The 27,815-nt window shown below is 54.8% G+C and overlaps 1 protein-coding gene across 1 annotated transcript; it reads right to left on the reverse strand.

Annotated features, from left to right (window-relative positions):
• Positions 1-1,176: 1,176 nt before the first annotated feature.
• NPTXR (neuronal pentraxin receptor) lies at positions 1,177-27,754 on the reverse strand. The gene is made up of 10 exons (XM_049772475.1): positions 27,700-27,754; positions 26,201-26,273; positions 25,646-25,716; positions 22,027-22,263; positions 21,829-21,922; positions 20,951-21,716; positions 9,263-9,482; positions 5,886-6,133; positions 4,724-4,903; positions 1,177-4,027 (listed from the first exon to the last, which is right to left on the reverse strand). The coding sequence occupies exons 1-10, from the start codon at positions 27,752-27,754 to the stop codon at positions 3,803-3,805; spliced, it is 2,169 nt and encodes a 722-aa protein (XP_049628432.1). The 3' UTR covers positions 1,177-3,802.
• Positions 27,755-27,815: the final 61 nt, after the last annotated feature.

Consider the following 27,815-nt stretch of genomic DNA (forward strand, 5'->3'; position numbering starts at 1 on the left):
TTGGCCGAATGCAAGGCAAATGCCCACCCCACTGTGCTATCACTCCTGCCCATCTTGGTTCTTTTATTTATTTATTTATTTATTTATTTATTTATTTATTTATTTTGGTTTTTGGGCCATAGCCAGTGACTCTCAGGGGTTACTCCTGGCTATATGCTCAGAAATTGCTCCTGGCTTGGGGGACCATATGGATGCCAGGGTTCAAACTGCCATCCATCCTGGATCAGCTGCGTGCAAGGCAAACGCCCTACCACTGTGCTATTGCTCTGGCCCCATTTTTTTTTTTTTTTTGGTTTTTGGGCCACACCCAGCGGTGCTCAGGGGTTACTTCTGGCTGTCTGCTCAGAAATAGCTCCTGGCAGCACGGGGGACCATATGGGACACCGGGATTCGAACCAACCACCTTTGGTCCTGGATCAGCTGCTTGCAAGGCAAATGCCGCTGTGCTATCTCTCCGGGCCCCATCTTGGTTCTTTTTTGAGGCACTGTTCCATGGGATTATTTATTATTTGTGCAAGTGTGAGAAGCTTTGGGGAACCCTGGGTAGGTTCATCTAGATGGCATGGCCCTTGGCCTCTGACCAGGATCCAAGAACCAATTTCTACCAGGAGCTGTGATGACACCAATAGATCTGGCAGAAGATAGCAGTACCCTCAGTGAGCAGAAAAGTGAGGCTGGGGACTGGGGTGGGCATGGGGTGTGGGGTGGGCTGGATAAGGTAGCAGTGGCCTGACAGCTCTGACAGTCAGTGGGGCCCTAGAAGAGCTTCAGGAGTTGGAGCAGATGCCAGAGAAGAGATGGGATAAAGCACTCCAACCTCCCTCCTTCCCTGCTCCCCTCTCCCCTGCACCCTAAGGGAGGCCTCATGTGGGGTCCAGGTGGGTCATCCAGGCTGGTTGATTCTTCCCGGAACACTCGAGGACCTGAATCCCAGAACTGGGGCACAGAGTGGGGATGGGGCGTAAAGAATGAGGCCAAAGCACAGGTAGCAGAACTGGGGCACCTTGCACGTGGGATTTGGGTTTCTTACACTGTCCCTGCAGAAAGTGGGGTGTGCCTGCTCTCTGGGCTGCAGAGTCTGATGGGTGTGTTGTATGGGAACAAGGGGGAGACACCTTCTTGGGGGATACCTCATTCCTATCCTCCAAGATAGCCCCCCAACCTTGCAAGAAGAGCCTCAGTAAACTTCTTGTTTATTTGGAACGTTCAGATTTACAAAAACGGAAAAAGTAACAAAACCATGAGAGACCACACTCACACACAGACACGCACACACGCACCGCATGTCACTGTATATACAAAATCGGGGGCAGGGAGGGTGCCGCGGGGGACAAGGATGGTTGTTGGGTCCCCCAACTTGTCATGTTCCCTCACGGCTCAGCCAGGGTTTCATTCCCCAAAGGGGTGGGACGCACATGGAGCTTGTGGAGACAGGCATGTGGGGGAAGGGGCAAGGAACACAGGCCTGTCCCTGGGAGAAACATCTACCCCAGTTTGGTCAGGCAAAGAGGGTGCAGAGACCTTGATAGGAGGGGAGTGAGGGGTCCCTGTGGGTGGGAGGGGACAGATAAACACAGCAGAAATTTGGTGTCGTCTCCCCAAGTCCCGCAGGGCACCCATTGGCTCAGGCGCCTTCCTGCCCTGGCAGTGGCCCCTGGTCATGGACGATCGGGGAAAGGGGGTCGGCGCCCCCAGGACACGGGTGGGGCACCATGACCCACAGTGGTGGGGATCTGGCAGATATGAGCTGGGAGCACCTTGCTCCGGGCAAGACCGGAAGCAGGGTTTGGGGAGATGTGAGTATCCCCCTGCCCTGCCTGCTGGGGATAAAAGGGAGCAGCCTGGGCCTCTTCCCTGCCAGCTGCTATAAATGCTGAGCAGAATTCGGTGGTTCCTTTGGGACCAAAGCAAAGATACCCAACTCCATTCTACAGAGTGGAGGAGTTCCTCGGAGCCCTGAAAGCTCCTCGGAGGTCCTAACTAAAGTTCAACTCTGGGCCTTCATCCCACTTCTGTCTAATGGGCCGATGGAGGGTTCATGCCACTGGGCACTGAGCATAAAGGGGTGTCCCACAGGATCCAGCTTCATGACTGATTTTCACTTCCTCAGGAGTTCCCTTGAGTGCCCTTCTATTTTGAGGGGACCAAAGCAGTCACCCAAGCTGCAGGGATGGGCCAGGACAGGCAGTGGAGGGAGAAGGGGAGGCCAGGAACTGCCTAGAAGGAAACTGGGACCCTGACCTCTCTCAAGGGACCCAAACTTAGAGAGTCTGCACCCCCACAATGCCCACAGCTTCCTCTTGCCTCAGGAGGGCTGGCAAGGGAGAGGCAGGAGCTGATCACCAAACAAGGATAAAGGACTTAGGGCATTGCTGGGGTAGGGGACCCCAAAGATCAAACTAGTTCCCCACCTATCCTCTCCTCAGTCCCTCCCACAGCCATGTCCTTAAACATGGTCACAGCAGCCTCCTAGATCCTGGCATCCCCAGAACTCGGGTCCTGTGCCCTGCGGTAACCCCAGCATCCTTCGGCAGATGAAACGTCATGGAGGCTCATGACTCTGTTCCAGGCTGACATCATTTTGCTTTTACCCGGGCAACAGAAATGCACAGTTCTGGCTGTGGTTCTTGCAGGGGCTGGGGGTGTCAGGAGGTCCAAGCTACCTGTGCTCTGGGGTTACAGACAGAGATCCGGGAGCTAAGAAAGCTGGAAGGAGCCCCTGCCCCCAGCCCAGGTCCTGCCTATGGTTCTGGGGTGAAGTTCGTGAGTGTGTGGCCATGGGAATGGGCATGGGCAAGAAGAGGGCACCTAGCCTGGCACTGGGACACACCTGGTATTTGGCTGACAGGGAGAATCCCTCTGTCTTCTGCTCCCCATTCCCTCCACATCTTCCCTTTCTCTCCTCCTGGGGGGGCTCTAGAAAGGCAGATGGGGTGTGTCTGGCCTCAAACACCTGCTCTCTCAGGTTGGCCAGACTCAAGGACAGCGCTGGATGGGGCCAGATAGATGGTTCATGGGGGCCCTGGGTTGGGGTGCTGACTCCCCTGCTGTGCTGTGGGAGCCTATGTGACACCAGCCCTCTCTGACTCTTCCCAGTTCGGGCCGGATGACCTCCCATGTGTGATATCCTTCCACTCTGTTGGGGAGCCATGAGATCATGCGGTGGGGCCAGCTCTTGGGAAAGTGCTTATCCTGGCGTGGGCACCAGATCAGGGCATACAGAAGAGGGTTTCGCTGTCTGTGTGCGAGGCTAGTGTGCCTCGCCAGGCCATGCTCTGACCCTGGTGCCAGCTGTGAGCCTGGGCACAGGCCTGGCGGATGCCACCTGTTGCCACAATGCCCCTTATTAACCAGGGGTCCACAGTTCACCTGGGGAAGTGACTGCAGGTCCTTCCTTTGAGAGAAGAGGCCTCTCATATGTTCCCAGTCTGGGCTGGGGGGTTCGGGGGACACAGCTGTGGGTGGGCACAGGGGGTGACGGGTGATGTCCTGGGGTCTGGTCCCCAACTGCAGGCTAGAACTGGACAGGGTCTGTCCAGAGCCAGGTACAGAAATACTCAAGCCACAGGATACAGAGCAAGAGGGCTAGAGATAAGGGGGGGAGGGAGAAATGCCCCAGACTTCCAGGCCCTCCAACTGTAGCTGCCCACCCCCTCCCATATGGCCTAGGGGTGCCTCTGAAGGGCAGGGAATCCTGGAGGGGCAGGTACAGGTGGGAGGGGAGGGAAGGAGAGAGGAGGAGGAAATATGCCCCCAAAGTCCCCCCTGCCACCGATTTGGGGCCCCTGGGAGAGATGGCCCCTCAAGCCTTGGCAGTGCCTTTGCAGACATTGAAGGCATTCTTGGTTGCACCCCCGAAGACCTCCACCAGCTTGTCTTCCCAGGGGAGGGCATTGCCCAGCAGCGGCCCTGAGCAGTTGGCGATACCCTGGATCTGGGCAGGCGTCAGGATGTGGTCCCACAGGTTAAACTGGGCAATGTCACCCACAAAGGCCTGAGTGGCATCAAACCGGCCGCCCAGAGTATCCTGGGACAAGAGAACAGCAGAGAAAAGACAGTATGAAGGGGCAGAAAAGACAGGCAGGGGCTGGTCAGACCCACCCCTAAAGACCTAGTCTCCGCCTCTACACTCCTAGGCTCCGCCCCAACACTTAGGCCACGCCTCTATACCCCAGGCCCTGCCCCCAAAACTTAGCTTCTCGCCACTATTAAAGTTCTACCCTACAGTCCAAGGCCACGCCCTCAACCTACAGCCTCAGGCCCCTCCCCAAAAATATAACCACACCCCACAGTGAAAGCCCTGCCTCTATAGTTTCAGACCCGTCCTCCAATTTTTTTTTTTTTTTTTTTTTTTGGTTTTTGGGTCACACCCGGCATTGCTCAGGGGTTACTCCTGGCTGTCTGCTCAGAAATAGCTCCTGGCAGGCACGGGGGACCATATGGGACACCGGGATTTGAACCAACCACCTTTGGTCCTGGATCGGCTGCTTGCAAGGCAAACGCCGCTGTGCTATCTCTCCGGGCCCCCGTCCTCCAATTTACCCCCCAAGGTTTTAGCTCCTCCCCAAAGCTCTGAGTCCCGCCCTAAAGATTCCATGATTCTCTTTGGCACTTTTCTGTTCTCTGGAATCTCCGTGTACCTCACTGCTGAATGGCCTGGGGATTGCTATGTTACCCCGGTTCCTCTTCAGGGACCCAGCCCCAGTTCTCACCCCAGCCTTACCTGCTCCTGGCCCAGGATAAGGATTCCGTGGGGCTTGATGGGGTGCCAGGCGGCCAGGTTCTCGCCAGAACCCCGCAGCTCCCCATCCAGGTAGGCGGACCACAGGCCGTCCCTGGTGGTCCAGGCAATGCAGACGTGGTGCCAATTGCTGTCCTTTAGGCTCAGGGGCAACTGGGCCACCTAGACACAGGTCCCCAAATCTGGTTAGAAGGTCTGGAGGTGGTGTCCAAGATCGGGCAGCGAGGTGTCCTTCCTTCCCTGCCCTGGGACTCAGACACTGGGCAGGTGTCTGGCCCTGGCCCCAGCACCTAAGCTCATTGGGCCATGGAGGCGGGGGTGGGGTGGGATTGTCCTTCCTCCCAGCACCCTGAGGACCGTGACTGGCAGATCTGAGCTGGCCTGTGAGCTGAAAGGTTCTTTCTGCCTGTGGTTTGGGGCTCCGGGTGGGGGGCACTTTCAGCTCTCCAGTTCCCTGAGCTCATGACTAAAGGCAACACTCTTGCTGCCTTTGCTGCATCAGGCCCCTTTCTGGCCTCTGGGACTCTGGGTCTGGCTGGTGCCAGCAATGCCCTGGGTCTGTCCATCTGGAAGGGGCTGAATTCAGGGACAATAAAGACACGAGAGAAGCAGGCAGGAGCCTGGAGCAGAAGCTGCTGAGGGAGACAGCTGCTGGGGGTGGACCAGCATGAGGAAAGGATAGTGGAGGTGTGACTGGTCCCCTACAAGGCCTAACCATGGGAGCACAGCAAAAGGAGGTATGGAGAAGACAGAGATGAAGAAACCTCTGGTGCTGTCCAGGGTGCTGAAGTCCAACCCTGGGGAACTGTATGCAGGGCTGCGGCAAGCTGGATCTAGGTTCTGTGCAAGGTAACCAGCTAGCAAGATTTTTTGTTTTGTTTTGTTTTTGGCCACACCTGGTGGCACTCAGGGGCTACTCCTTGCTCTGCATTCAGGAACTGCTTCTGGCAGGCTCAGGGGACCATATGGGATGCCAAGGATAGAACCCGAGCCCATCCTGGGTTGGTTGAGTGCAAGACAATCCCCCCACTGCTGTGCTATCATTTCACTCCAGCCCCTAGCTATCAGGACCTAAACTGACTGAACCCCCTGTCTTCTGAGGATCTGCTGGACCCAGGAGAAATGTTCGATCCCAGCCCCTCACCTTGTCATTAATCAGCAGCTCCATGGGGTCCCGACCTGTCTGTAGAAGCACAATCTCATTGGCCTGGCCTGGCACTGAGTAGGAGAAGGGGGTGCCCTGGCCGATGCCAGCCGAGCGGGAACGCAGCCACACGCAGATGGTGAAGGCGTAGAGCTCAGGCAGTGCCTTCCGCACGCGGCCATACATGTAGTTGTTGCGAATGGGGATGCTGATCTGAAAGGCATCTGGAGGGCTGTAGGCCGAGGGTCCTGGATGGGTGATGGGTGGGTCAGTCAGGCTCATGGAGGCCATCAAGTCTGCTCTGATCCACCCCGTTGCTCCTGTGGCAGAAGCTGTGTGCAGAGACTCTGGACCAGAGATGTTCCCAGGCCAACCGTTTCCTAGGTTGCTTGCCAGGCTAGTTTGGCAGCATCACTGCTTTGGCCTGGGAGAGCCAGGAAAGTGGGGTACAAGAGTTCTTCCCCTTGAGTGTGAGGCTCAAGGGGGGAAATCATTTTTCATGAGGATTAGGGGTTCAATGCTCCACTGGGTTAGCCAAGAAGCAGCATCCCAGGCCAGAGTAATAGCACAGCAGAGAAGGTATTTGCTTGCATGCGGCAGACTTGGGTTCAATTCCCAGCATCCCATATAGTTCCCCAAGCCTGCCAGGAGTGATTCATGAGTGCAGAGCCAGGAGGAACCCTTGGGCACTGCCGGGCTGGTTGGGGATGATCGCATTTCTAGCCTAAATCTTTTTTTAGTTTTTAGCTTTTGGACCAACCCAGCAGTGCTCAGGACTCTGCACTCAGGGATCACTCCTGATGGTGTTCAATCCCTGGCACCCTGGTGGCTGCACACCAGGACATGCACTCTCTGTAGTGCTTGGGCTCCGGCCATGGTTTCCTCCTCTGAATGGCTTCTGTACCTGAGTCTGCTCAGGGTCCCCAAATTCACTGCCTGTCTCCGCCTTCTGAGTGTGGTCCTTACTGGGCACCAGAGTTGAAGCCTAAGGGCTGCAGGACTGGGCCAGGGAGTGAACCAACAGGCCACTGAGCCACCAGGGACAGCAGTGGTGAGGACCCGGGCTCTGGGGCTTGTCCCTACACTGCCCTCCACTCCGTCTTTCTCAGAGTCCTCACCCTATTCCATGGAGGCACTGTACACACATGTCCTGTTCACTGTGTACCCCTATGATAGTGCTTAGGACCCTAGACTCGAGTCACACAGACCTGACTAAGCCCCTAGATTTACTCCTTAGGACTGGCTGTGTGACCTTGGGCCTGTCCCAGGACCTCTTTGAGCCTCAGTTGACCCATCTATGAAATGGCAGTAATGGCACCGAGAAGGTTAAAACTAGCTGAGTCCTTCTCATTCACTGCTGGTAGGAATGCTAACTGGTCCACCTTTTTGGAAAACAATATGAATATTCCTCAAAAAAAAAAACAAAAACAAAACAACCTTAGAAATTGAGCTTCCATATGATCCAGCAACACCATTCCTAGGGATATACCCCAGGAACCCAAAAAACACAATGTAGAAAAGCCGGATGCATTCCTACATTCATCAAAGCACTATTTACAATAGCCAGAATCTGGAAACGTCTGAAGTGCCTCAGAACAGATGAGTGGCTAAAGAAACTGTATCTTGGGCCGGGTAGGTGGCGCTGGAAGTAAGGTGTCTGCCTTGCAAACGCTAGCCAAGGATCAGGACCGCGGTTCGATCCCCCGGCGTCCCATATGGTCCGCCCAAGCCAGGGGCGATTTCTGAGCACATAGCCAGGAGTAACCCCTGAGCGTCAAACGGGTGTGGCCCAAAAACCAAAAACAAAAACAAAAACAAAAAAAAAAAAAAGAAACTGTATCTTTATAGAAGTTTAAAAAAACTGTATCTTGGGCCCAGAGAGATAGCACAGCGGCGTTTGCCTTGCAAGCGGCCGATCCAGGACCAAAGGTGGTTGGTTCGAATCCCGGTGTCCCATATGGTCCCCTGTGCCTGCCAGGAGCTATTTCTGAGCAGAGAGCCAGGAGTAACCCCTGAGCACCGCTGGGTGCGGCCCAAAAACCTAAAAAAAAAAAAAAAACCAAAAAACAAAAACAAAAACAAAAAATACTGTATCTTTGAACTGTATTTGTTTTGTTTTGTTTTTTGGGTCACACCTGGCGGTGCTCAGGGGTTACTCCTGGCTCTGAGCTCAGAAATTGCTCCTGGCAGGCTCTGGGAACCATATGGGATGCTGGGATTCAAACCACAATCTGTCCTGGATCGCTGCTTGCAAGGCAAATGTCCTACCACTATCTCTCTGTCTATCTCTCTGGCCCCTTTAAACTGTAAACTGTATTTTTTTTTTAAAGAAACTGTGGTACATCTACACAACGGAATACTATGCAGTGGTTAAGAAAAAAATGAAGTTGTGACTTTTTTTTTATACACGGATGGATATTATTCTGAATGAAAAGAGTTAGAGGATGAGACAGGGAATAATCCCACTCATTTGTGGGATATTAACATAAAAGATATTAACAGGGCCCGGAGAGATAGCATGGAGGTAAGGTGTTTGCCTTTCATGCAGGAGGTCATCAGTTCGAATCCCGGTGTCCCATATGGTCCCCCGTGCCTGCCAGGAGCAATTTCTGAGCATGGAGCCAGGAATAACCCCTGAGCGCTGCTGGGTGTGACCCAAAAACCACAAAAAAAAAAAAAAGATATTAACATAAATGGTCTGAATACCCAGAGATAATAGGGACCAGAGACAGGCCAGTCCATGATAGGAAACTTGCTACAAATAGCAGGGCAGTGCAGTTAGGATTGAGAAGGGTCCACTATGGCAATGACAGTTGGAAATAGTCACTCTGAACAAGTAGTGCTTGTTGAGTGGAGATAGAGTGATATGCATGGTATCCCTTTATTAACAATCATGAAAACCAGTGTCTAAAAGAAATCAAAGGAAGAGAGAGAAAGGGGGGAAACTGGGGCATTGGTGGTAGGAAACGTGAAGGATGGTGGACATTGTAAGACTGAAGCTCCATCACAAACAATTTTATAATCACTGCTTAAGGCTGGAGCAGTAGCACAGTGGTAGGGCACTTGCATTGCACGGCTGACCCAGGATGAACCTTGGTTCGATCCCCGGCATTCCATATGGTCCTCCAAGCAAAGAGTGGTTTCTGAGTGCATAGCCAGGAGTAACCCCTGAGTTATCATAGGGTGTGACCCAAAAAAGAAAAAAAAATCACTGTTTAAATAAAAAGGAAAAAAAAACTAGCCGAGTCCTGTACCTGAAAAGTGCTCAGTGACCACAGCCATGGGACCCTCATCTTGCTCTTCCTTGGGGGTCTGCAGCTCTCCATCTCCCTTTCCTCCTAGCATCGGGTGTCCCCGAGGGTTCGCCCCCAACTCACCATGTTCCAGCTCGGCTATTCGGCCCTGCAGCGCGTCCAACTCCTTCTCCACCTCCTGGCGCTGCTGGTGGCTGCTGTGGCTCAGGGCCTCACGCTCCTTTTCCAGTGCCAACACTTTGCCCAGCAGGTGTCCCTCTAGCTCGTCCATCTTGGCATGTAGGGCAGTGGGTGCAGCTGGTGCAGGGCCGGTGGAGAAGTTCCCACGGGTGGGCAGCTCCTGCTATGGACGGGCAGAAAAGAGGGCACATGAAAGGGGCCTTGCATAGTGCCCTAAGGGAGGGTGCAAGGCAACTCAGGACAGGTGCTTAAGACCCACAGGGGGCACAAAGCTGGAGTCCTTCTGCCTGTACAGACATTAGGCCTGGGGTACAGCAGAGGGGCTGAGGGGCAGGTGTCAGAATTGGTTCTAGGAGGATATGAAGGGGACACTGAATCAAACCCAACTCCTCCGCACCTTCCTCACAGCTCATGGGACAAGCCATGAGTGTTGCCCACACCCTAACCCCTGCCCCAGCGGATAGAATATGGGGTGTGTGTGGTGCTTCTTTTAGGGTACAGGGTTTACTGAGTTTCTTAGAGCTCACTCATCCTTCCAGTATCCCTGAACTCCCTCCAGCTGAACCCCCAAATTCCTTTCATCCAGTCTCCCAAACTCCTTCCAGCTACCCCCCCAAACTCCTAGAGCCAGGGGCATCCCTGCCACAGGGTCCAGCTCCCCAAACCCTCCTGAGGATATGCTGAAAACAAAACCACCCCAAGAGCAGAGCCCCAGGTTGGACAGAACTCAGCACGTGGCTCCCAGCACTTTGGTTTTCAGTACTTTACCCAGATCTCAGTACTTCCGCTCACTAGCCCACTGACCACTGCTATATTAGAGGGTTTTTTCTGACTGCCGGGGGTCCTATACACCCTGACACTGACACTGTTTATAAACAATGCCTTGGTTTCCCTTTCTGTGAAACAGACGGGGCCCATCTGTATACCCCAGACAGATGGGAAGAGAGGAAGTAGCAGAATGCAAACAGGAGACTTGCATATCTTTTTTTTTTTTGGTTTTTGGGCCACACCCGGTAACGCTCAGGGGTTACTCCTGGCTATGTGCTCAGAAGTTGCTCCTGGCTTGGGGGACCATATGGGACACCGGGGGATCGAACCGCGGTCCGTCCAAGGCTAGCGCAGGCAAGGCAGGCACCTTACCTTTAGTGCCACCGCCAGGCCCCCGAGACTTGCATATCTTAGCCAACAGGGGCTCACTACCTCCAGGGCCTTCCCTAGACCACGATGGTCCATTCTGTGACAGAGCCACCACTCACCGTGTGTGGACTTCCTGGAAGCCTTGGGAAGGACCACAAAGTGGCCCATTTTGAGCGTGTCCCAGCCTGGTGCAGGAGGGGCTAGGCCAAGTCTTGGTAGGGGTGCTGTGCATCTTTGTGAGGCTGGGCCCGTCCACAATCCACTGTGGAGCCCTCAGGACATGCGTCGTGGGGAATGCGTGAGGTGGGGGGAAACTGAGGTAGGCGTCCTTTGGAAAGTCCTAAAATACCGGGGCACAGGCCAGAAGATGAGGTGCGGGCCCGGAGAGATAGCACAGCGGCGTTTGCCTTGCAAGCAGCCGATCCAGGACCAAAGGTGGTTGGTTCGAATCCCGGTGTCCCATATAGTCCCCCATGCCTGCCAGGAGCTATTTCTGAGCAGACAGCCAGGAGTAACCCCTGAGCACCGCCGGGTGTGGCCCAAAAACCAAAAACCAAAAAAAGAAAAAAGAAGATGAGGTGCCCCATGCTGCCAGGAAGGAAGGGCCGGAAAATATTACGCATTGCCTCTTGTCGGGGCTGCAGGAGGGAGCGTACAAGCTGTTCTTTTGTGAGAGCTACCAAGTTCTGGGACAGGAAGAGGGAGGCGGAGAGGGGGCCTCTCCGGATTGATCGTGAGGGCCCTTCCCTGCTCACCACCCCAAGTCTGAATCAGTCAAACATGACTCCGACCACCTCACTTTCCCATCTGTTGCGTGCGGGCGGTGCGTGGGCGGCTGAGCCAGGCGAACCTAATTGGGGTGTGGTGGGAGGATGGTTCCATCACCCCCCTTTTAGCTCCTGATAAGGCAGAGAAATGGGGGTTCAGAGCCCGCCAACCCCCACCAGGATGAGTTTTGAAAGAAATTCTGGCTCTAGCCCAACTCAGAGAATTGGGAACCATCACGGCAGTCCTTGTCCCAGAGAAACCTGAAAGGAAATGCCAGGCAAGCATCCCACACACCCCTCAACACCCAGAAATCCAAGGAATTCATTGATGGACCACAGAATGGAGGCTCAGAGAAGGCGAGTCTCCCACCTAAGGTCACACAGCTTCAAAGTTGCAAAGCCAGGGTCCCAGTGCAGTCGCCTCTAAAAGGAGAAAATTCTGCCACCTCGGGGACCAGCTCAAGGAAATGTAGTGGGGGACCGGAGCGGTGGCGCAGCAGTAGGGCATTTGCCTTGCATGTGGCTGACCTAGGATAGACCGAGGTTCAATCCCCCGGTGTCCTATATGGTCCCCCAAGCCAGGAGTCATTTCTGAGTGTGTAGCCCGGTGTAACCCCTGAGAGTAATCTCAAGTCTCCAAAAAAACAAAAACAAAAACAAAACAAAAAACAAGGGCCGAAGAAATAGCATGGAGGTAAAGGCGTTTGCCTTCCATGCAGAAGGACGGCGGTTCGAATCCCGGCATCCCATATGGTCCCCCGAGCCTGCCAGGAGCGATTTTTGAGCACAGAGCCAGGAGTAACCCCCGAGCATTGCCAGTGTGACCCAAAAAAACCCCCCCAAAAAACCGAGGGCAGCTTATTTTGGGGGGACTGTCATCACTGAGGGGTCCTACAAGCACATGAGCACTGCTGGAAGATCAGCCCCAGGCACAGCAAGGAGGAGAGGGTGAGGTGCAGAATGTGGGGATTCAGGTAGCTCTCCTTCCTCACCCAGGGCAGCAAGTGCCTCTCTCCAGAGGGTCTCTGCCCCCTTAGAAAGTCAGAGTGAAGGGGCCAGTGTGGTGGCGCTAGAGGTAAAGTGTCTGCCTCACTAGCGCTAGCCTAGGACGGACTGCGGTTCGATCCCCCAGCGTCCCATATGGTCCCCCAAGCCAGGAGCGACCTCTGAGCGTATGGCCAGGAGTAACCCCTGAGCGTCACCAGGTGTGGCCCTAAAACAAACAAACAAAAAAAAGTCACAGTCAAGTCTTATCTCTCCCCTGGGTCCTTAGATATCATACTCACACCCCACACCACCAGCTGAGTGGCATGGTTAGATGAGGGTGCCCTGCCTCAGTTTCCCCATTGCACAAAGGGTGTGATAAGAACATTGTTTTCAAGCACTAGAGAGAGGAATAAATATGCTCACAGACATGTAGGAATGGCACTTTGAGTTTCTGCTTAGTTTGGGGGCCACACTCCATGGTTGTTTAGGGCTTCCTCCCTGCTCTGTGCTCAGGGATCCTTCATAGCAGTGCTGGCAGGACCACATGTGGGGTGCTGAGGATCAAACTTGGGTCACCTGCATGCCAGGCCAACACTTTTCCCTGTGCGGTGTCTCTGGTTTTGAATGAGGACACCCTGCCCTTGGCCTTGTTCAAGACCTGCCATACTGGAGAAAACGTTTGGAGAGAAAAGGCTCAGAAGAGACTGTGAATTTCATTACTCAGGGTGAAGCTAGAATGTTCCAAAGGTGATGTGTCCAACATTAAATTATTTTTCTGCCTTTGTTTGTTTGTTTGTTTGTTTTGGGGGGTCACACTCAGCGGCACTCAGGTTACTCCTGGATCTGTGCTCAGAAATCACTCCTGGTAGGCACAGAGACCATATGGGATACTGGGATTCAAACCACCTGGATCGGCTGCATGCAAGGCAAACACCCTACCGCTGTGCCATCGCTCCGGCCTCTTCTTTGCTTTTTTTTTTTTTTTTTTAAGATCACATGCATCAGATCAGTGCTGAGGGCTTTGTCCAGGCTCAGAGATCACTCCTGGTGGGACTCAGGGGACCCAGGTAGTGCTGGGAATCAAAACAGTGTCAGCCACGCACAAGGCGCTTGTGCTACCCGTTGCCCCATCTCTCTAGCCTGACTGGCCCTGTCTGACCCCATCGGTCATCGTGGTTTGGGGCCCTCCTGTCTGCAGTCTGTACCTCCTTGTCAGAGCCCCATCTGTCCCCCCAGTTCCGCACTGCTGAGCCTCCGCATGTGCTGTTCCCGCTGCCAAGAACACTCTTTCTGCACCCGCCCTTTCGGCCAAATGCCAGCTAAGCCTCCAGATGGCAGTTTCCCTGGCGCCTGAGCCCAGAGAGACATCCCAAGAAGGAGGAAAGGAAGGGAAGGAAGGTGGGCTTCTTTGGGGTTGCACTCATGCCCTCAGATTTTTGGGACTACTCGATTTCCTTCATTATGAAAAGGAGCTGAGAGGGCCCAGAGAGATAGCACAGCAGCGTTTGCCTTGCAAGCAGCCGATCCAGGACCAAAGGTGGTTGGTTCGAATCCCGGTGTCCCATATGGTCCCCCGTGCCTGCCAGGAGCTATTTCTGAGCAGACAGCCAGGAGTAACCCCTGAGCATCGCCGGGTGTGGCTCAAAAACCAAAAAAAAAAAAAAAAAAGAAAAGAAAAGAAAAGGAGCTGAGAATGTGTCTCTATGTTTGGAGATTCAAAACAGAACAGGGGTCAGAGTGATAGCACAGTTGTAGGGCATTTGCCTTGCACATGGCTGATCTGGGACAGATCCAGGTTTGATCCTTGGCATCCCATATGGTCCCCCGAGCCTGCCAGAAGCGATTTCTGAGTGCAGAGCCAGGAGTAACCGCTGAGCATAGCCAAGTGTGGCCCAAAAGCAAAAACAAAAACAGGTCATGGGAGTGCCCCACCTCATTATTCTGTGGGGACCTCCAATCTCCTGTCTAGTGTCCCTGCCACAGCCCAAGGCCTCAAAAAGTGGCCGAGAAAAGGTGCTCAATGCTGCGCATCAGAGGAGAAGCAAAAGGAGAACGTGGAGGCTGCCAGGTGCCACCAGAATGGGTGCGTTTGTAGGGTGACCTCACCAAGACTGGTGGGTGGTGCCTGGGGCCAGGGGCGGGCACTGCTCTGGCTGCCACTTTAGGGACGGAAGAGATGCCGCCCACTGGACTGGGCCTCTCCATGCCGGAGAGGAGACAGGGAAAAGGGAGCATGCCGCCTCCAGGTCTCCCTAAAGCGGAGTGTTGCTGCCTGTATGTTCACGGCTGCCTTTCTCGCCATCAGTCTAATGCGAGATCCCAGGCTCCTCCGCAGTTTTGGGGCCCTGGGATGGCTTGGCAGACGAGGCCAGCGTCGGAGGCGTGAGGCTGCGAGTTGCACCCCCGCACCACCCCACATGCCTGGTGCCAACTCCCGCTAGCAGCTGCGTGGACTGCTGGAAGCTGTAACTGACTGTGTATAAACACAGGGGTTTCGGCATGCGACGCCTGGATCTACCCACAAAGACCTGGATGGAGCCCAGGGGCTGGAGCAGTAGCACAGTGGGGAAGGAATGCTGTCAACCAGGGTTCAATCCCTGGCATCCCATAGGGTCCCCAGCCTCCCAGGAACAATTCCTGAGGGCAGAGCCAGGAGTAACCCCTGAGTGCCGCCAGGTGTCTGTTATAGAGTTGGGCTTCCTGAAACCCAAACACAGAGGCCATTGATGTAGTCTCTTGGGGGCTGTGGATTTTGAGGGGGGTCAGACATGAACATCTGGGAATTGGAAGTGATTGGATTCTGAATTTTGGGGGGATACCTTTGTGGGTGTATCCACCGAGGGAGTCTCACTAATGTCTGAGTCCTTCACAGATGGAACTGGCGGCATTTACCTACCAGAGGGAGGTGAGTGTGTGGTAGAGGTGATAGGCCTCAGGATGCATGATGCGTGACAGAGCAAAATGGGGTCCTTTGGAACATCCTTCCACCCTTCCAATTGAACAGACGGGGAAACTGAGGATGGGGACGTAAGTCACAAGCCAGAACTCTGCAACACACTCCTGTTCCAGAGGCTGGGAGGGGAGTGTGGGTGGGGGGAGTGTCTGGCCCTCTGGGATGCTTTGTAGAGGGGAAATGGCGGCAGGGGACCTGCTGACTCTGGATCCAGCTTGGGAGCACCAAGATCCTTTCTGCATTCCTGTAGCAGCACAAGAAATCTGGTGTGTCTGAGCCCCAACCTGGTTCCAAGGGTGTACAGGGCTGGAGGCAGGAGCTCCTGCGAGTGATGGAATTTTCGAGAGACCCTTCCCGCCCCTGTTCTTGGGCTGCAGCTGCCAGCACAAAACCTGGGGATCTCTGCGCTCTCCGGAGGGCAGGTTCCGCGTGGGGAGGTTCTGGAACGATGCTCAGGGTTCCCCCACGGAGGTGCTTCAGGTGCCAGGGAGCAAACTCAGGTCACCTCCCTGTAAAGTGTGAGCTCCAACCCACTGGGTTCTATCCCATGCCCTGCCTTTAAGCCAATCTTTTTTCTCTCTTCTTGCTTTTTTTTTTCTGTTTTTTTTTTTCTTTCTTGTTGGTTTTTGGGTCACACCCGGCAGTGCTCAGGGGTTACTCCTGGCTCTAAACTCAGAAATCGGTCCTGGCAGGCTCTGGGGACCATATGGGATGCCAGGATTCCAACCATCGTCCTTCTGCATACAAGGCAAATGTCCTACCTCCATGCTATCTCTCCGGCCCTTCCTTCCTTCCTTCCTTCCTTCCTTCCTTCCTTCCTTCCTTCCTTCCTTCCTTCCTTCCTTCCTTCCTTCCTTCCTTCCTTCCTTCTTCCTTCTTTCCTTCCTTCTTTCCTTCCACTCATGGTTTACTCCTGGCTTTCATCTCCAGCATCACTCCTGGTTGGACTCAGAGGACTCTATGGGGTGCCGGGGATCAAACCCAGATCACTCTCCTACCAGGCCAACACCCTCCCTCCTGTACTATTGCTCAGCCCCTGAACCAGGCCCTTAATCTCTCTGTACCTTGTTCTTTCTTCCCTCGTTAGTAGGATGAAGCACTTCTGAGTGTTTCTGAGGATTAAACGAGCCCATGACGGTGTCTGACTCACACATGCTAAGCGCTCTGCAAGCAGGGGGCTCTAATTATTTTCACAGTGAGATTTGGGACTATTAGTGCCCCCGAGTCAGGGGACCTTGGTGTGAGCCTCATTAGTTGTTCTTGGCTGTGGCTCCCACTGGCATTGGGGGGACGTGACCAGCTTGCCAAGCTGGGGTTCGGGATGCTGCGAATGTCACACACTGGTTGCTTAAATCAATCTTGACGTTTCCTTCCATGCACAGGTTGTGTTAGCACAGCCGCAGCCTTGTACACGGGGCACAAATGGGCCGGCCCGTTGACAGAGTCATTCCTGGCCCTGGTGCCATCAAACCCGCCTCTTCTGACCCACTAATCCAACTCCTGGGATTCAGCCACAGAAAAGCTGCCACCGACGCAAAAGAAACCAACAAGGCGCCCTGTATTTGGCAGGAAAGTAATTAGCCGACAGTCCCCAACCACGGAGGCCATAGAGGGGCTGATGGATGGTGGCGAGGCGATGGGCCCCCAGAGAGCTCAGGGCTGTTAAAATGCCGTTACTAGGGAGGCTGGCAGCCCTGGAAGCGACCCACGCTGGATCTGCACCGAAAGACCTGCAGCTGGCTGGAAGGGAAGAATTCAACAGGGCTTTTTGCTTTTGAAAAATTTCTGTTCAGGGCTAGAGCTATAGCACAGCAGGGAGGGTGTTTGTCTTGCACACGGCCCACCTGGGTTTGATCCCCGGCATCTCATATGGTCCCCTGAGCCTGCCAGGAATGATTTCTGAGTGAAGACAGGAGTAAACACTGAGCACCGCCAAGTGTGGCCCAAAAAACAGCAACAAAATTTTTCTTTATTAATCTTTTTGTGGTGCCGGGGACCAAATCCAGGGTTTCACACCAAGCTTGTGTGCTAAATCATATTCTAGATCCTTTTCCCTCCATCCCAACTGTGTGTGTGTGTGTGTGTGTGTGTGTGTGTTTGTCTTTTGGCCACACCTAGTATTCAGTGGTTACTCCTGCTTCAGCGCTCAGGGAGTCACTCTCATGGTGCTCAGGGACCATGTTGCACTGAGGATCGAACTTGGATTTCTGGAGAGAAAAGCCTGTGCTCAGCTCTCTGAGTTTCCCCAACCCTCCCATCCCCAGACGATTTTTCTTTCTTTCTTTCTTTTTTTTTTTTTTTTTTTTTGGTTTTTGGGCCACACTTGGCGATGCTCAGGGGTTACTCCTGGCTGTCTGCTCAGAAATAGCTCCTGGCAGGCACAGGGGACCATATGGGACACCGGGATTCGAACCAACCACCTTTGGTCCTGGATCGGCTGCTTGCAAGGCAAACACCCGCTGTGCTATCTCTCCGGGCCCCCCAGACAATTTTTCAATAAACAAAACCCACAGCAGCAATAGAAGCCCGGAGAAAGGGATAATTGCTTACAAGACCTGAGGGGGTGAGACCTTCCTCCCCTTTGGGAGCCTATTTCTTGGGGGTGGTAAGAGGCGAAGGCAGAGAGGTGCCAGGTGGAGGAGGGCGAGGGCGAGGGTGTGTGGAGGTGATAAGAACATAGATGGGAGATAGACCAGGGCCAACTTGTGATTAGGGGCGGCCTCTGGGAGGAGGTATCCTCAACAAGACTCTTTAGATGAGAAATGGGGGTGCATGATGGGGGTATTCCAGACTGAGGGAGATGAGCCCTGATCTGAAATGGGGGCCTGGAACAGAGAAAGGGGTTTGGACTCCAGGGAAGCTCCAAGATACTGAGATAAGAAGTAGGCTTGAGAATCTGTGGACACCCTCTGAGGGGGTATTGAATGATATTGGGGGCTGCATGGGATAGGCAGGGGAGGCCAGTCATGGAGTAGGATGCACCCCAGTGTGGGTAAAGTCTGGGCTCCACCCCACCACTGTCCTGGTGTGGTTCTCATGGTCCCAAGACTGCAGAGCAGGGTCCCTATGACATATTTTTAGAAAAGAGTGCAGGGGGCCAGAGAGGTAGCAAAGTGGGGAGGGCGTTTGCCTTATGCCTTACTCTAGGTCGATCCTCAGCACCCACTATGGTCCCACTAGGAGCGATTCCTGAGTGCAGAGCCAGACATGACCACTGAGAACTGCCAGGTGTGGCTCCCCGTCAAAAAAAGTAATAGTAAAGGATGCATGTAGGACCAGAGAGATAGGACAGCAGGAAAGGCAATTGCCTTGCACACAGTTGACCTCGATTCAATCCCCAGCATCCTATATGGTTCTCCGAGCTTGCCAGGGATAATTTCTGAGTGCAAAGCCAGGAATAGTAGTAACCCCTGAGATCTGCAGGGTGTGGCCACAAACTCCAAAGTAAACAAATAATAAAATTTAAATTAAAAAAATGATACATAAAATTACAGATTGCAGAGCTCAGGTCCCCCCAACCCCAAGGAACTCTGCCAGATTCGGAAGGCAGGTGGGGACCCCAGACTGTTTGTCTCAGAGCACTAATGTAGGCATGGGGAGACCCCACGCAGTACCTTACTTCCCAGACACCAGGATCCCCCAACCTCAGCGGATTACCCAGAGGGGAACCCCACTTGCCAAATGTGTGGGTTCCAGGCAGCTCGGCTGGGGGTGAGCAATCCTGGTGGCATCTGGGCCTGCGGCCAGAGTCAAAATTGGCGAGTAAGAACCTTCTTGCTTTCTTCCTTTTTTTTTTTTTTTTTTTTTTTTTTTACATCCGTAAACTCTAGTTCCTGAACGGAGTGTTTGTTTCCATTTGTAAATGTGGGGACACATTTTGTTGTTGTTATGTGTTTTGTCTTGGGGCTGACTCCTGGCTCAGGGCTCAGGGCTAACTCCTGGCTCTGTGCCCAGGTATCCCTCCTGGCAGTGCTTGGGAGACCATCTGGGATGCTGGGGACCGAAGCCAGGTCAGTCACAGGCAAGGCAAGCACCTACCTAACCCGCTGTACTATTTCATGGACCCTAGACTGTATATTTTTCTGTTGTTATTTTTTTTTTAGGGCTACTCCTGATGGTGCTCAGGGCTCATTCCTGGCTCCACACTCAAAACTCACTCCTGGTGGTGCTCGGGGGACCCTATGGGATGCCAGGATCAAACCCAGGTCAGCTGCTTGCAAAGCAAATGCCTTCCCACTGTGCTATCACTCCAACCCGTGTGTTTTGTTTTGTTTTGTTTTTGTTTTTGTTTTTGGGCCACACCCGGCATTGCTCAGGGGTTACTTCTGGCTGTCTGCTCAGAAATAGCTCCTGGCAGGCACGGGGGACCATATGGGACACCGGGATTCGAACCAACCACCTTTGGTCCTGGATAGGGTGCTTGCAAGGCAAACACCGCTGTACGATCTCTCCAGGCCCTTTTTTTTTTTTTTTTTTAAGTTGCCTTGATGATAAAAGCTGATGGTGGATTGAGCTAGACGTTTGTCTGTGCACTGGGCCTTCTGGTGAATACACTCAACCCACTTGTACCCCAGAAAATGAGGCTGCAGCCCCATTTTACAGGTGCAGAAACAGCCTTCTGGGGGCCTTCTGTGTTCTCACCTCTCACTCCTCTCCTGCCTCTGCCCTTTACCTCTGAGTCCTACCCACAGACCTGGCATTGTGGACTTTAAGAGGCCAGGGACATCCCTGTGCTGAGCCAGGACAGGACGCAGAGGGCCCTGAGAGCATCCTGACTTTGTTTTCTTCCAGCATCTCCTCCTCCGCCTTTGCTGAGTTTTGGGGGGCAGATGAAGCCCATCCTTTTTCTCCCCCATTTCCATCCATCCAATCATGTTCCTTTCTCTCTTTTGCTGCAGCCTGAAAATGGGGGGTGTGTGTGACTGGGAGTGTTTGGGAGGTCCAGCTTGCTCGGTCTGTCCCCTCCCTCTCCGGAGGACCCCCAGGGAGGTCTGGAGCGGACGATGGGACCCCAGAGCTGATTCTCCGCAGATCAGACCCCCCTTTAGCCAGGAATGTGTACAGAAGGTGACCCAGCTCTGTGCACAGTGCTCACGCCTCCATTTCCGCTGGCAGCTGGGGAGAACTCGGTGGGCAGTGATCCTAGTGTGGGGTGTGGATGAAGTCAAACCTAGGGGTGCGGGAGGGGGGTGGCGTAAGGGCACCCGAATTGTTCCACCACCTTGGCAGAAGCGGATGACATAGGGATCCTCGACGAACACTCCTTGGGGAAGTGAGTGTGCCCATGAGGGGCCAGCGCCACTTGGGGGGGCATTTGGAAGAAGAAAAGGGAATGAAAGGGGCATTCACGGAGGTCCCGGTCCCCACTCCAAAAGAAACGACGGGTCTCAGTGGGGCCGGAGCGGTGGCGCAAGCGGTAGGGCGTCTGCCTTGCACTTGCTAGCCTAGGACGGACCTGGGTTCTATTCCCCTGGCGTCCCATGGGGCCTCCCAAAGCCAGAAGCGATTTCTGAGCGCATAGCCAAGGAGTAACCCCCTGAGCGCCACCGGGTGTGGTCCAAAACCCAACAAAAAAGAAACGACGGGTCTGGGTCTCAAGCGCAAGTGCGCGCGTGGGGAGACGCGCCATGGGGAGAGGGGCCGGGAATCGAACTCGTGGCCCTGCCTCGCCTGACACCCGAGGTGCAGATGAGTGGGGAGTAGGAGAACCTTTCCCCGCGGGGGGGGGACCCCGGGATCTCGCAGCACACGGGGCCCCAACCCAGCCACACCCCCGACGGCGCTCACCTCCAGGCGCTCCAGGCGGTCCCGCAGGGCGCGCACGGCATCTTCCAGCTCCAGCAGCAGCGCGGGCGAGTCCCAGGAGCCGTCGGCCATGGTGTCCCGGCGGGGCCCGTTGCCCTGCAAGCCCCGGGGCAGGCCGCTCTCGCAGCGGCCCAGCTTGCCGGTGAGCTCGCGGATGGTGTCCCGGTCGGCTCGGATGCGCGCCTCCTGCTGCAGGGCCGTCTGGCGCAGCTGCTCCGCCGTGCTCTGCAGCAGCAGCAGCTCCTCGCGCTCCCCGACCCCGGGCTGGCCGTCCCCGGGCTGGGCGTCCCCCGACGACGGGCAGGCGGCGGCCAGCGGCGTGCACAAGAAGCGGCTGAACAGCGGCAAGGGCGGCAGCGGGTGCGCGCTGGCTTCGGGCGCTCCTGGCAACGGCGGTGGCCGGGCCGAGCCCCCCGCGCCGTGCAGGGCGCTCAGGCTGCGTTGCGGGCCCGGGGACGCGGTGGAGACGTTGTCCCCGTGGCCGCCGGGCAGCGCCCGCGCCGGGCTGGCCGCCAGGGGCACGCTGGCGATGATGCAGATGACGGCACCCAGGAACGCCAGCATGCCCGCGGCCAGCAGCACGGCTAGGAACTTCAGCGTTGAAGGCGGGCGGCGGGGGCTGCCCGAGGGCCCCCCGGCTAGGCGAGGCGAGGCGACGGGGTCCGGGGCGCGAGGGCCCGGGAGGAGCGCGCGGAGCCGGAGCCGGAGCTGTTGGCACGGCCGCTGCTGCCGCCGTTCTGAGCCGGGGCTGCGGGAGGAGCAGGCGGCGGGAAGGGAGGGGAGGGAAGGGGAGAGGAAGGGGAGAGGCGGGGAGGGGAGGAAAGAGGCGCGGCCGCCCCGCCCCGCAGGCTCCCCAGGGCCAGGCCTGGCCCAGCCCCGCTCCCTCTTTCACGCCCGACTCCCAGGCCAGGCAGGAGGGGAGCCCCCCACCCCTATCAGGGTGGTAGCGAAGAGCTGGGGAAGCCCCCCCCTCGAGTCTCATTGAGCCAGGAGGGGGGCTGCATCCTGGGGAGGGAGGCGAGATTTGGGGTTCACCCGGAGGGGTGCACCCCACATACTCAAGATGCGCTCTGCGCCCACAACCTGTCCCCCCAAGTCGGGTTCAGCTACGGGAGTGGCTAGCTGGCTGCGGCTGGACCCATCACAAAGAGGAAACTGAGACCCTGGGGGACTGGGCGGGGGCCTCGTTGGACAAGAGTTAGTGAGCCAGGCCCTGGTGGGCTGCAGGAGGGAGGCGACCCCAGCGTGGGGGGCAGGAGATGAGAGATCCGCTGCCACCTGCCAGTGACACATCCCTGCAGGCCCCCCAGACTGCGGAGTCTCCAGTCCTCTGCGACCTGAGTCCATGGCATACATAGGAAGTAGCTGGATGATGCGGGTCCATCAGTCCATCTCTGAGTCTTCGCCCATGAAAACATAGACCTATTTTAGTGCCCCCCCATTAACTTTGCTTTGAAAAATTCCACCGAAAAATCCTGTCCTCGGGGCTGGAGCTAGAGCACAGCTGGGACGGCGTTTGCTTTACATATGGTCCCCTGAGCCTGCCAGGAGTAATCCCTGAGCACCGACGGGTGTGGTTTACCCCCAATAAAACACCTTTCCACTACCCCTCTAGCTCCTGGGTCCCACAAGAGGTTTCTTCCTGGTATACGCTCCAGACTGCCTGTAGAGGCCTCTGGGTGTTGGTGGCAGAGGAAGGTCCTTCTTCTGGCTCCAAGATTCCCCCCAGACCCCCCTCCCCACCAATGGTGCAGAGGGGCAAGGCAAAATCAGAACAGAGCTTAGCACCATTCCCTCCAGCCCAGTCCTGGGCCTACAGGACCACACCTGCCGGCTTCCCACTCTCTAGGCTTCTGGGATCTGAGAGGCAGGAACTAAGAAATGGGGACCTCATCTACTAGGCACCCCAAAGCCCTGTGTGCCTGTGTCTTTGCAGGGAGGCAGTGACCTGGAAATCCAGCCCTACAGTGTGGGCTTTGGACCCTCTCTGAAGGTCGAGGAAGGAAGTAGAGGCCTCCAGATACTCTGTTGGGACATTTGTGCCTTTGTCCTATGAAGCCAGAGATGTTATGAGATTGTATCCTGGTGGCTCCTGCACGGGAGGGCAGGAGCAGCTGGGCAGGGCCTTGCCCAGAGGTAGGGAGACACTGGACATTGGTACCCAACGGTGTCACTCTATATGATGTGCCCCCATGAGATTGGGGACCTCTGGCTAAGTGGGTCTTCCAAGTGATGACTTAATTTTAGTTTTGGGGGAGCACATCTTGTGTGCTCAGGGCTCACTCCTGGCTCTACATTCTGGGTTCACTCCTGACTGTACTTAGGGAACCCTACAGTAAGTATACTGGGGGATCGATGTAGTTGGCCTCCCTGCTGTGCTATCACTCTGGCCCTCCCAGTCCCTTAGGGAGTGAGGTCCAGGTCCCCTCCAAGGACTGCATCCACCACCAGCTGACCTTCCTCTGACCAGCTGCTCCAGGCCAGGTGTACCTATGACCTTGGGCCCGTCACTCCCCGCTGGTGACAATACTCCTGGCGTCTCTCTGGTCTCAGATCATCTGGCAATCTGAGACTCTGGCAGCTGTTTTCAGGTCATTTTTGGAAGAACAGCTGTGCTAGGCGGCCTCAGAGAGTGGAGACCGTTTTCCCCCTGGATCGTGTGTGCCCAGATAATACAGCTGATGTCTAAGCCAGAGGTTAAAGAGAAGGTTTCCTGGGCCAGGTGGGGAGGGAGGGCAATGGTCTTGCCTGCAGCAGATCCGGGTTCGAGCCCTGGCACCGCATAGGGTCCCTTAAGCCCTGCCACGAGTAATATCTGAGTGCAGCGTTAGGAGTAAGCCCTGAATTTCTCCCAGGTGTAACCCCAAAATGAAAGTGAACAAGAAAAAGAGGAGAGTTTGTTGAGCTCCCGACTCAGGCCCTGTAACAGGGACCTACTGTGAGTATAGCATGGGTTGGATTCCCCTTTACGACCCCAAGATTCTGGGGGCTGAGTACCCTCAGGAGTGTTGACTGCCTGCCATGCCAGAGTGTCAGGTCACGGGTCTCAGCTGCATTGGAAGGAAGAGGAGATTCTCAGCCACTTACAGTGCTCACCACTCTCTCTGGGCCTCAGTTTCCCCATCTATGAAACGGGGAGTCATTGTAGCACATGCAAAATTCCCATAAATAGTGGTTTCCTTTTTTAATACATAATTTATTTAAGTACCATAGTTACCAACATGTTGGTAGTTGAGTTTCAGTCATAAAATGTACACCCCCTTCACCAGTGCAACTTACCTGGCACCAGTGTCCCCCATTTCCCTCCTCCACCCCCATAAATGTTATATTTTTGAGGGGGTTTTGGGTCACACTGGGTGGTGCTCAGGGGTTACTCCTGGCTCTGTGCTCAGATATCACTCGTGGCAGGCTTGGGGGATCATATAGGATGCTGGGATTTGAACCACCATCTGTCCTGGGTAGCTGCGTGCAAGGCAAATGCCCTACCTCTGTGTTATTTCTCTGGCCCAAGCGTTGTATTTTTTCTTTTTACCTCAGCTTCTACCCTACCCCTCTTAAGGCAGTGTTCAGTGATACTGGGACCAGGGATGTTGCTGGGGATCAAACCAGGATAGGCTGTGTGCAGAACAAGTGCCCTCCCTCTATGCTATCTCTCTGCCCCTCACATAGGCACCCGCTGATTTCCAGACAGTGGAAACTTTCAGACATTTCCAATATTGTCACTGCCTAGAGAGATGGAGGAGAGTGGGTGGCTGTCTCCCCAACACCAAGGATGCCTTCTGCATTTATTTGGGGGTTATGCATCCCTCAGTGCTCAGAGGTTACTTCCAGCTCTGCACTCAGGAATCCCTCCTAGTGGTGCTTAGGGACCAATGGGTTGCTGGGGATGGAACCCAGATGGGTCGTGTGCAAGACAAGCACCCTCCCCACTGTGCTATCCTTCCTCCCTGCCTTACTCTGTCTCTGATCTCAATCCAGCCTGGCTTCCCTGCCCAAGGCAGCTTGGTGGGAGGCAATTTCCCTCGAAGTTAGCAGGCATCTGCCCACACAGGAAGAGGCAGATGGGACCAAGTTTATCACTCTGGGGGTCCTGGAAAGCCCCCTCAATCCTAGAGATGATGAGAATCAGATTCTCAGCGAGATGCCTGGGTCCCTCGAGCCCCTGGGGTTGTTTCGTTGTTTTTGTTTTGTTTTGTTGTTTTTTCTACTTACATTCCCTCGATGGTGTCCAGGAGTAACATCTGCCCTCAGCGAGTGACAGACCATTCACTGGGAATCGGTAAATGATTCTGGGAGTGAATCAGTTATGAGGGTAGCATGGTGCCCATCTCGGGGGAGGGCAAACTCATCCTTTTTATTTTAATGGGAGGCAGGTGGTAAACTAGTGACTAATGAAAGAAGCAAGTGTATTTATCATAATCATGGACTCTCGAGACCATGAAAAAGCAGGAGGGTAGAAAGTTCTAGGAGGTAAGGTTAGGGTGGTTGAGCTGAGGCTCATAGGACCTGGGTGTGCTTGGGAACAGGAAGGAGACCCATAGGGGGGGGGACAGGAGCAAGATGAACCCCCAGAAGAGGGGAGCGGGAGGAGGAAGGGAGGGTGCCACACCCCATTCTGCTAGCACAACCCAGCAGAGAGACTGATGGCTAGGCAAGTAGAGTAGGCAAGGGAATCACGTGGCTTGTGTTTGTGGAAGATCTTGAGGTGGTTGGTGTGGAGACGAGTCTCCTGGGCTTCGAGGAAGCATCTAGAACAATTAGGAGCGAAGAGGGAGCCAGCGATGACATGGCGGGGCCAACACTACAGATGGTGTACCCTGAGATAGGGTTGGGTGTATGAACATTTTTGTTTTGGGGGGTGGCACTCGGGCCTGGGGAAGGTCCCAGAAAGGAGGAGATGCGAGTTGGTGGGATCTGAAAACACCCTCGCTTCTCTCCTGGGGGGCCTCTGGCTCAAGAACACCCACCTGTGCAGATGCCCCAGTCCCTCTGTCTGTTCAGCCGTGGGTGTGCGTTAAGAGGGAGCTGCTCCAAAGATGATCAAACATTGGGGTGATGTCACTCCAAACCGGATGACAGACATTTAGAGCAGCTCATATCCCTGTGGTTTGAGCATGAAAGTCCCCCCCCCCAAGATGGCTTTTCGGGGTCCAGCCAGACAATGGGGTATTATTGTTCAGGCATGAATCATCATTTTGGATGGAAAGACGCGGGTCTCGGCGGAACACGCACACTCCACGCTCGGCAGGCTGCCTGCGGCTCTTTGTGGAAACACTTGGGAACAATTCCAAAGCCCCGCGGTTGCCTGGAGCCCGGAGGCACAGCAGAGCTGGCACAGAACTGGCTCCCCAACAGGCTGACATGGGGCCCGAGCACAAGCACAGCTCTGAGTGCGTGAATCCCACTGTGGTAAAAAGCATCGCGTGGATGTGGGTCCATCTACATTCACCCGCAGAGCCTTCTGCAGGAGTGGGAATGTGTGTGTGTGTGTGTGTGTGTGTGTGTGTGTGTGTGTGTGTGAGTGTGTGTGTGAATTGCAGGGAAAACTGACAATACACAGATTCCAAAATTTAGGGCATTGTGGAGACAGTTCCAAAGCCCTTGGGTTGCCTAGCAGGCTAGGGATAGAAGAAGGAAGGAAGGAAGGAAGGAAGGAAGGAAGGAAGGAAGGAAGGAAGGAAGGAAGGAAGGAAGGAAGGAAGGAAGGAAGGAAGGAAGGAAGGAAGGAAGGAAGGAAGGAAGGAAGGAAGGAAGGAAGGAAGGAAGGAAGGAAGGAAGGAAAAGACAGGACCTTCAGCTTAATTGTTAGGGTCAGGAACTCCACTCCCCCAAACTAGCAAGTGGCCAGATCTGGGTTGGACCTAGAGGGCTTGAGCGAGACTGCAAAGCACCCCAGAAATTGCAGAGGCAGCACTCTCTGCTGAGCCAACACCATTCATTCCCTTGGTGCAGAGACCCAAGAAGGGTGCGGGTGTTTGCTAGGGACAGGGGTCCTAAAGAGAGGACATGCTGCAGCCCCCCAGCTTTGTTCCCTCCATTACCCAGGTTTTCCTGGACCCTCCTTCCTCACCTGGGTAAAGCCCAGGGAGGATCCAGAGAACAGGGAGATGCAGATGCGTGTTGGGAGAAGCAGGAAAGAAAGGAAGGATGCTGGGCAGCCTCGGACCTTAATCAAGTTATTCCTTAAAGAAGGGAAGCTGGGACTGGAACAATAGCACAATGAGGAGGGCACTTGCCTTGTACCTGGCTAACATAGGTTCAATCCCTGGCACCGCATATGGTCCCCTGAGTCTTCTCGGAGTAATTTTTTGTTCTCGTTTTTGGCACACTTGGAGTTGTTCAGGGCTTACTCCTGGCTCTGCACTCAGAAATCGCTCCTGGCAGTCTCAGGGGATCATACGGGATGCTGGGGATTGACGCCAGGTCCATTCTGGATTGGCTGTGTGCAAGGCAATGCCCTACTGTTGTACTGTCACTCCATCCCCAGAGTGATTTCTGAGAGCAGAGCCAGGAGGAAACCCTGAGCACCACTGAGTGTGGCCCCAAAACAAAATAACAAAAGAGCTGTGTCAGGGGATATTTAGGGTTTTGGGGGTTCACCCTGAGATGCTAGAGATCGAACTTAGGCTGGACAGCTGCCCTACCTCTGATGCCCTCTCCTTGTCCTCCAGTGCCACACTTGGATCTAGGGGTGTAAGGTGACAGACAGTTTAGGCTGCTTCAAAACAAACCTGCCTCAGGGAACTTGGCCACACTTGGGGTCTCCACACCCAGACCTTTCCTCATCTTGGTGTTTGCCCCATTGCTGCCTTCTATTGCAATAGGCCCCAGCAATAGTCCTCAGCCT

Source organism: Suncus etruscus, chromosome 4 (assembly GCF_024139225.1).
Source record: "Suncus etruscus isolate mSunEtr1 chromosome 4, mSunEtr1.pri.cur, whole genome shotgun sequence".
Classification (NCBI taxonomy): domain Eukaryota; kingdom Metazoa; phylum Chordata; class Mammalia; order Eulipotyphla; family Soricidae; genus Suncus; species Suncus etruscus.

What these genes read in the sequence shown, in the direction of transcription:
- NPTXR (XM_049772475.1), bottom strand. Translation starts at nt 27,754, where the DNA reads ATGAGGAAAGGTCTGGGTGTGGAGACCCCAAGTGTGGCCAAGTTCCCT. An exon ending in ACCGCCTGGAGCGCCTGGAG is followed by an intron (nt 9,483 to 20,950) that starts GTGAGCGCCGTC and finishes GCCCGTCCATAG; the next exon opens with CAGGAGCTGCCCACCCGTGG. An exon ending in AATAGCCGAGCTGGAACATG is followed by an intron (nt 6,134 to 9,262) that starts GTGAGTTGGGGG and finishes TCACCCATCCAG; the next exon opens with GACCCTCGGCCTACAGCCCT.